General features: G+C 33.0%; 2 protein-coding genes across 2 annotated transcripts; one reads left to right on the top strand and one right to left on the bottom strand.

Annotated features, from left to right (window-relative positions):
- Positions 1-7,625: 7,625 nt before the first annotated feature.
- Positions 7,626-8,366, top strand: LOC120779384. The gene is made up of 3 exons (XM_040111580.1): positions 7,626-7,769; positions 7,865-8,317; positions 8,361-8,366. Exons 1-3 carry the CDS (start codon positions 7,626-7,628, stop codon positions 8,364-8,366), a joined length of 603 nt encoding a protein of 200 aa, XP_039967514.1.
- A 56-nt stretch (positions 8,367-8,422) lies between these two features.
- On the bottom strand, positions 8,423-9,197 carry LOC120779382 (putative nuclease HARBI1; the record flags this gene model as incomplete). Its single annotated transcript, XM_040111578.1, has 3 exons — positions 8,423-8,805; positions 8,880-9,027; positions 9,094-9,197. Coding segments are annotated over 3 exons (635 nt in total), but the record flags the coding sequence as incomplete, so codon positions are not given.
- Positions 9,198-9,463: the final 266 nt, after the last annotated feature.

Genomic DNA, 9,463 nt, shown 5'->3' with positions numbered 1-9,463 from the left:
CATCAAATATTTAAGTTAGTTAGCCTTCTTCATCTTGCTAAATTTGACATAAAGCCATAACGGCAGTGCAATTGGAAGAATTCGACAACCTTATATTCAGGTATAAAGTCGATTTTCTTGTATATACACATTAACCAGGCGATATTGAGTTGCTTCAAATCATTAACATCAAATATTTAAGTTAGTTAACGTTCTTCATTTTACTGAAGTTGACATAAAGTCATGACGGCAGTGCATTTGGAAGAATTCGACAAACTTACATTCAGGTATAAAGTCGATTTTCTTGTATACACACATTTAGCAGTCAATATTGAGTTGCTTTACATCATTAATATTAAATACTTAAGTTAACTAACCTTCTTCATCTTGCTGAAGTTGACATAAAGCCATAACGGCAGTGCATTTGGAGGAATTCGACAATCTTATATTTAGGTATAAAGTCGATTTGCGTGTATATACACATTAACCAGGCGATATTGAGTTGCCCTAAATCACCACTTTAACATATTTAAGTTAATTAATCTTCTTCATCTTGCTGAAGTGTGCATAAAGCCATAACGGCAGTGCATTTGGAAGAATTCGACAATCTTATATTTAGGTATAAAGTCGATTTGCTTGTATATAAACATTTAGCAGTCCATATTGAGTTGCTTCAAATCATAAACATCAAATGTTTATGATAATTAACATTCTTCATCTTGCTGAAGTGTGCATAAAGCCATAACGGCAGTGCATTTAGAAGAATTCGACAATCTTATATTTAGGTATAAAGTCGATTTTCTTATATATACACATTTGGTGGTCGATATTGAGTTGCTTCAAATCATTAACATCAAATATTTAAGTTAGTTAACCTTCTTCGTTTTACTGAAGTTGACTTAAAGCCATAACGGCAGTGCATTCGAAAGAAATAGACAATCTTATATACAGGTATATAGTCGATTTTCTTGTATATACACATTAAGCAGTCAATATTGAGTTGCTTTAAATCATAAATATAAAATGTGTAAGATAATTAACCTTCTTCATCTTGCTGAAGTTGACATAAAGCCATAACGGCAGTGCATTCGGAAGAATTGGACAATCTTATATTCAGGTATAAAGTCGATCTTCTTGTATATACATATTAAGCAATAGATATTGAATTTCTTCAAATCATTAACATCAAATATTTAAGGTAATTAACCTTCTTCATCTTGCTGAAGTTGACATAAAGCCATAACGGCAGTGCATTCGGAAGAATTAGACAATCAGGTATAAAGAAGATTTTCTTGTATATACATATTTAGCAATAGATATTGATTTTCTTCAAATCATTAACATCAAATATTTAAGGTAACTAACCTTCTTCATCTTGCTGAAGTTGACATAAAACCATAACGGCAGTGCAATCGGAAGAATTAGACAATCAGGTAGAAAGTAGATTTCCTTGTATATACACATTTAGCAGTCAATATTGAGTTGCTTTAAATCATTAACATCAAATATTTAAGGTAATTAACCTTCTCCATCTTGCTGAAGTTGACTTAAAGCCATAACGGCAGTGCATTCGGAAGAATTAGACAATCTTGCATTCAGGTATGAAGCAGATTTTCTTGTATATACATATTTAGCAATCGATATTGATTTGCGTTAAATCATTAATGTAACTTAATTAAGTTAACTAGCCTCCTTCATCTTACCGAAGATGACATAAAGCCATAACGGCAGTGCATTTGGAAGAATTCGACAATCTTATATTCAGTTATAAAGTCGATTTTCTTGCATATACATATTTAGTAATAGATATTGAATTTCTTCAAATCATTAACATCAAATATTTAAGGTAATTAACCTTCTTCATCTTGCTGAAGTTGACATAAAGCCATAACGGCAGTGTATTCGGAAGAATTAGACAATAAGGTATAAAGCAGATTTTCTTGTATATACATATTAAGAAATAGATATTGATTTGCTTTAAATCATTAATGTAACTTATTTAAGTTAACTAGCCTCCTTCATCTTACCGAAGATGACATAAAGCCATAACGGCAGTGCATTTGGAAGAATTCGACAATCTTATATTCAGTCGATTTTCTTGTATATACAAACTTAGTAGTCGATATTGAGTTGCCCTAAATCATTAATGTAACTTATTTAAGTTAACTAGCCTCCTTCATCTTACCGAAGTTGACATAAAGCCATAACGGCAGTGCATTTGGAAGAATTCGACAATCTTATGTTCAGGTATGAATTCGGTTTGCTTGTATATGCACATTTAGCCGTCGATATTGAGTTGCTTTAAATCATTAACATCAAACATTTTAGATAATTAACCTTTGTCATCTTGCTGAAGTTGGCATAAAGCCATAACGGCAGTGCATTTGGAAGAATTCGACTATCTTATGTTCAGGTATGAAGTCGGTTTGCTTGTATATACACATTTAGCAGTCGATATTGAGTTGCTTCAAATCATTAAGATCAAATATTTAAGAGAATTAACCTTCTTCATCTTGATGAAAATGGCATAGAGCCATAACGGCAGTGCACTTGGAAGAATTCGACAATCTTATATTCAGGTATAAAGCCGATTTTCTTGTATTTACACATTTAGTAGTCGATATTGAGTTGACCTAACTCATTACTTTAACATATTTGAGTAAACTAGTCTTCTTCATCTTACTAAAGTTGACATAAAGCCATAACGGCAGTGCATTTGGAAGAATTCGACAATCTTATATTCAGGTATGAAGTCGGTTTGCTTGTATATACGCATTTAGCAGTCGATATTGAGTTGCTTCAAATCATTAACATCAAATATTTAAGAGAATTAACCTTCTTCTTCTTGCTGAAGTTGGCATAGAGCCATAACGGCAGTGCACTTGGAAGAATTCGACAATCTTATATTCAGGTATAAAGCCGATTTTCTTGTATTTACACATTTAGTAGTCGATATTGAGTTGACCTAACTCATTACTTTAACATATTTGAGTAAACTAGCCTTCTTCATCTTACTAAAGTTGACATAAAGCCATAACGGCAGTGCATTTGGAAGAATTCGACAATCTTATATTCAGGTATAAAGTCGATTTTCTTGTATATACACATTTAGCAGTCGATATTGAGTTGCTTCAAATCATTAATATCAAATATTTAAGATAATTAACCTTCTTCATCTTGTTGAAGTTGACATAAAGCCATAACGGCAGTGCATTCGGAAGAATTGGACAATCTTATATTCAGGTATAAAGTCGATCTTCTTGTATATACATATTAAGCAATAGATATTGAATTTCTTCAAATCATTAACATCAAATATTTAAGGTAATTAACCTTCTTCATCTTGCTGAAGTTGACATAAAGCCATAACGGCAGTGCATTCGGAAGAATTAGACAATCAGGTATAAAGCAGATTTTCTTGTATATACATATTTAGCAATAGATATTGATTTTCTTCAAATCATTAACATCAAATATTTAAGGTAACTAACCTTCTTCATCTTGCTGAAGTTGACATAAAACCATAACGGCAGTGCAATCGGAAGAATTAGACAATCAGGTAGAAAGTAGATTTGATTGTATATACACATTTAGCAGTCAATATTGAGTTGCTTTAAATCATTAATGTCAAATATTTAAGGTAATTAACCTTCTTTATCTTGCTGAAGTTGACATAAAGCCATAACGGCAGTGCATTCGGAAGAATTAGACAATCAGTTATAAAGCAGATTTTCTTGTATATACATATTTAGCAATAGATATTGATTTTCTTCAAATCATTAACATCAAATATTTAAGGTAATTAACCTTCTCCATCTTGCTGAAGTTGACTTAAAGCCATAACGGCAGTGCATTCGGAAGAATTAGACAATCTTACATTCAGGTATGAAGCAGATTTTCTTGTATATACATATTTAGCAATCGATATTGATTTGCGTTAAATCATTAATGGAACTTAATTAAGTTAACTAGCCTCCTTCATCTTACCGAAGATGACATAAAGCCATAACGGCAGTGCATTTGGAAGAATTCGACAATCTTATATTCAGTTATAAAGTCGATTTTCTTGCATATACATATTTAGTAATAGATATTGAATTTCTTCAAATCATTAACATCAAATATTTAAGGTAATTAACCTTCTTCATCTTGCTGAAGTTGACATAAAGCCATAACGGCGGTGCATTCGGAAGAATTAGACAATAAGGTATAAAGCAGATTTTCTTGTATATACATATTAAGAAATAGATATTGATTTGCTTTAAATCATTAATGTAACTTATTTAAGTTAACTAGCTTCCTTCATCTTACCGAAGTTGACAAAAAGCCATAACGGCAGTGCAATCGGAAGAACTGGACAATCAGGTATAAAGTAGATGTTCTTGTATATACATATTTAGCAACAGATATTGAATTTCTACAAATCACTAACATCAAATATTTAAGATAATTAACCTTCTTCATCTTGCTGAAGTTGACATAAAGCCATAACGGCAGTGCATTCGGAAGAATTAGACAATCAGGTATAAAGTAGATTTGCTTGTATATACATATTTAGTAATAGGTATTGAATTTCTTCAAATCATTAACATCAAATATTTAAGTTAGTTAGCCTTCTTCATCTTGCTAAATTTGACATAAAGCCATAACGGCAGTGCAATTGGAAGAATTCGACAACCTTATATTCAGGTATAAAGTCGATTTTCTTGTATATACACATTAACCAGGCGATATTGAGTTGCTTCAAATCATTAACATCAAATATTTAAGTTAGTTAACGTTCTTCATTTTACTGAAGTTGACATAAAGTCATGACGGCAGTGCATTTGGAAGAATTCGACAAACTTACATTCAGGTATAAAGTCGATTTTCTTGTATACACACATTTAGCAGTCAATATTGAGTTGCTTTACATCATTAATATTAAATATTTAAGTTAACTAACCTTCTTCATCTTGCTGAAGTTGACATAAAGCCATAACGGCAGTGCATTTGGAGGAATTCGACAATCTTATATTTAGGTATAAGGTCGATTTGCTTGTATATACACATTAACCAGGCGATATTGAGTTGCCCTAAATCACTAATTTAACATATTTAAGTTAATTAACCTTCTTCATCTTGCTGAAGTGTGCATAAAGCAATAACGGCAGTGCATTTGGAGGAATTCGACAATCTTATATTTAGGTATAAAGTCGATTTGCTTGTATATAAACATTTAGCAGTCCATATTGAGTTGCTTCAAATCATAAACATCAAATATTTATGATAATTAACATTCTTCATCTTGCTGAAGTTGGCATAAAGCCATAACGGCAGTGCATTTGGAAAAATTCGACAATCTTATATTTAGGTATAAAGTCGATTTTCTTGTATATACACATTTGGTTGTCGATATTGAGTTGCTTCAAATCATTAATGTAACTTAATTAAGTTAACTAGCCTCCTTCATCTTACCGAAGATGACATAAAGCCATAACGGCAGTGCATTTGGAAGAATTCGACAATCTTATATTCAGTTATAAAGTCGATTTTCTTGCATATACATATTTAGTAATAGATATTGAATTTCTTCAAATCATTAACATCAAATATTTAAGGAAATTAACCTTCTTCATCTTGCTGAAGTTGACATAAAGCCATAACGGAAGTGCATTCGGAAGAATTAGACAATAAGGTATAAAGCAGATTTTCTTGTATATACATATTTAGAAATAGATATTGATTTGCTTTAAATCATTAATGTAACTTATTTAAGTAAACTAGCCTCCTTCATCTTACCGAAGATGACATAAAGCCATAACGGCAGTGCATTTGGAAGAATTCGACAATCTTATATTCAGTTATAAAGTCGATTTTCTTGTACGTACACATCAAGCAGTCGATATTGAGTTGCTTTAAATCATTAATGTAACTTATTTAAGTTAACTTGCCTCCTTCATCTTACCGAAGTTGACACAAGGCCATAACGGCAGTGCATTTGGAAGAATTCGACAATCTTATGTTCAGGTATGAAGTCGGTTTGCTTGTATATACACATTTAGCAATAGATATTGATTTTCTTCAAATCATAAGCATCAAATATTTAAGGTAACTAACCTTCTTCATCTTGCCTAAGTTGACATAAAGCCATAACGGCAGTGCAATCGGAAGAATTAGACAATCAGGTATAAAGTAGATTTCCTTGTATATACACATTTAGCAGTCAATATTGAGTTGCTTTAAATCACTAATATCAAATATTTAAGGTAATGAACCTTCTTCATCTTGCTAAAGTTGACATAAAGCCATAACGGCAGTGCATTTGGAAGAATTCGACAACCTTATATTCAGGTATAAAGTCGATTTTCTTGTATATACACATTAACCAGGCGATATTGAGTTGCTTCAAATCATTAACATCAAATATTTAAGTTAGTTAACGTTCTTCATTTTACTGAAGTTGACATAAAGTCATGACGGCAGTGCATTTGGAAGAATTCGACAAACTTACATTCAGGTATAAAGTCGATTTTCTTGTATACACACATTTAGCAGTCAATATTGAGTTGCTTTACATCATTAATATTAAATACTTAAGTTAACTAACCTTCTTCATCTTGCTGAAGTTGACATAAAGCCATAACGGCAGTGCATTTGGAGGAATTCGACAATCTTATATTTAGGTATAAAGTCGATTTGCTTGTATACACACATTAACCAGGCGATATTGAGTTGCCCTAAATCACCACTTTAACATATTTAAGTTAATTAACCTTCTTCATCTTGCTGAAGTGTGCATAAAGCCATAACGGCAGTGCATTTGGAAGAATTCGACAATCTTATATTTAGGTATAAAGTCGATTTGCTTGTATATAAACATTTAGCAGTCCATATTGAGTTGCTTCAAATCATAAACATCAAATGTTTATGATAATTAACATTCTTCATCTTGCTGAAGTGTGCATAAAGCCATAACGGCAGTGCATTCGGAAGAATTGGACAATCTTATATTCAGGTATAAAGTCGATCTTCTTGTATATACATATTAAGCAATAGATATTGAATTTCTTCAAATCATTAACATCAAATATTTAAGGTAATTAACCTTCTTCATCTTGCTGAAGTTGACATAAAGCCATAACGGCAGTGCATTCGGAAGAATTAGACAATCAGGTATAAAGAAGATTTTCTTGTATATACATATTTAGCAATAGATATTGATTTTCTTCAAATCATTAACATCAAATATTTAAGGTAACTAACCTTCTTCATCTTGCTGAAGTTCACATAAAACCATAACGGCAGTGCAATCGGAAGAATTAGACAATCAGGGCCCGAATCGCGGCATTCGTGAACGAGTAAAATTGTTCGAAATTTCCAGTTTTCGGATTGCGGCACTCGTTATCGAGTACACTCGTTCGAAATTTGACATTCTGTCATTCGATAACGAGTTGTAATTCAAACGAACCTAACGAAATGTCATTCGATTGATAATTTGCAATCGTTAATTCAAAAGTTTTTAAATGTCGTGAGTCTACTCAGAAAAAATCAAATAAAATGTAAGTTAACGTTTATGTTATTGACTATTTTATAAATAGAATCATTTTTTTAGGACAAATGTTAATAAAATCAACATGAGACAAAAAAATTTAATGGCCGAATACATGCTTCGGCATCAAGATTTGGCCAAAAATATGTTGCCGAATTGTGGTCAGGGCAAAGCTGCTGCCAATAAATTGTGGGACTCCTTGGCGGTCCAGCTTAATGCGGCCGGTCCACCAATGAAGGATGCTAAGTCTTGGCGGAAAGTACGTAGATCTCCATGCATTTCCTCTTTTGATAAGTGTCTTAACAAATTTACTAACACAAATGTTATTTTCTATATACATATACACTTACATAGGTATTTGCTGATCAAAAGCACAACGTCAAAAGGAAGTTGTCTTTCAACAAAGCGTCGAAGCAGCGAACTGGTGGTGGTCCTTACGAAGAAAAGTACCTAACAACAGCAGAGGAGCAACTGCTTCAGGCTACCGGCATGGACGTTGCGGTAGAAGGCCTGGGAGAAGTAAGAACTTTTGGTAACTCCACCCCTGAAAAAGAGCCTGTCGAAAAGCTTATGGCAGAGCTTTTACATAGTGACGAAGACGACGTTCCACCGAAACCCTCTATTAGTCGCAGCGCTACGAAGAGGAGCAAACAGGATGCTGCCGATGAAAAGCTGGCCCTCATTAAAGAAAACATGATCGCGTTTGAAAGCTACCAGCAGAGTATAGGCGAAAAACTAGACAAGCTTATAGCTTTGAAGGAGAGGTCGATGGAAATGAAAGAGGAAGCTCACAAAGCTAATATGGAAGTCAAAGCAATAGAGCTGCAAATTAACCGAATACAATTAGAAGCCTTAAAAAAAATAAATAAATATACATACAAATAATAATAAACATATATACACTTGTTTTATTCAAATTGTATTTTCTAGCGCCAACATTATTTGATTTCGAATTTTGTGTCCAATTTTGGTTAAATGAGTTTCGTTTCCCATATCCACTTCTGTGTTGATAGTTTCACTTGCATAATGTCTGCAATACGACGCATCTTTGAAATGTATGCAAATGTTATGCAACGCTGCACATACATTCCCGAATTGTGCCATTTTTTCAGGTTTGTAACGGCTTCTCTTGTCATTGCTGAGAATTTTCCAACGGCCCTTTAGGATACCAATGGTTCTTTCAACCACACAGCGAGCTTTAGAATGAGCCTCATTGAACCTAGCTTGAGTAGACCCTTCTTCAGGGTTCCTGAATGGTGTTAAACACCACGGCTCCAAGGGATAACCCGAATCTCCTATTGATTTACGAAAAATGCATTTTAAATTTAGGTACATATATGCATAACAGTACAATAAAAAGTTATATTACCTAAAAGCCAAACATTTTTGACGTTATTTTGGTTAAATTGCTCCTCCAAAAACTTTCGTTGTGCCGAATGCTTCCACACAAAGGAATCGTGTGCGGCTCCACCATACTTTGAGTCAATGGCTAAAATGCGGTATTCATGGTCACATATCTGCAATTAAATTAAAGTTTATAAGTATACGTATGTGTATGTGCGTACATTTTATATGCAACCTACTATCATTGAGTTGAGGCTATGGTATCCTTTCCTGTTGAAGAACATGTGCTCATTTAACGTTGGTTTTTGCAGCCCAAAGTGCGTGCCATCAATACATCCAATAACTGCATGCATAAACATATATTTAAATATGTTAAGTATACTTCAGCTTTAAAAGCGCTACATTGTACTCAAAATAAAAGCTCTAATCTTATCTCCAGGAATTTTGTATTTTTCAACAAACGATTTCGTGCATTCCGAAAGATTGTCGGGCACGAATTTAATAAATTGGGGGCACAACTTTGTTTCCATTTCGCTGACTACATTTTTGATTATTTTGCAAATAGTGCTTTGACATATACCTATCAAAAAGTCATTTCCCACCAAGTGC

This window comes from Bactrocera tryoni, unplaced genomic scaffold, assembly GCF_016617805.1.
Source record: "Bactrocera tryoni isolate S06 unplaced genomic scaffold, CSIRO_BtryS06_freeze2 ctg7180000342927_QRY, whole genome shotgun sequence".
NCBI classification, from domain to species: Eukaryota; Metazoa; Arthropoda; class Insecta; order Diptera; family Tephritidae; genus Bactrocera; species Bactrocera tryoni.
Note: the sequence above shows the minus strand (reverse complement) of the source record. Positions and strands in the feature narration are given on the sequence as shown.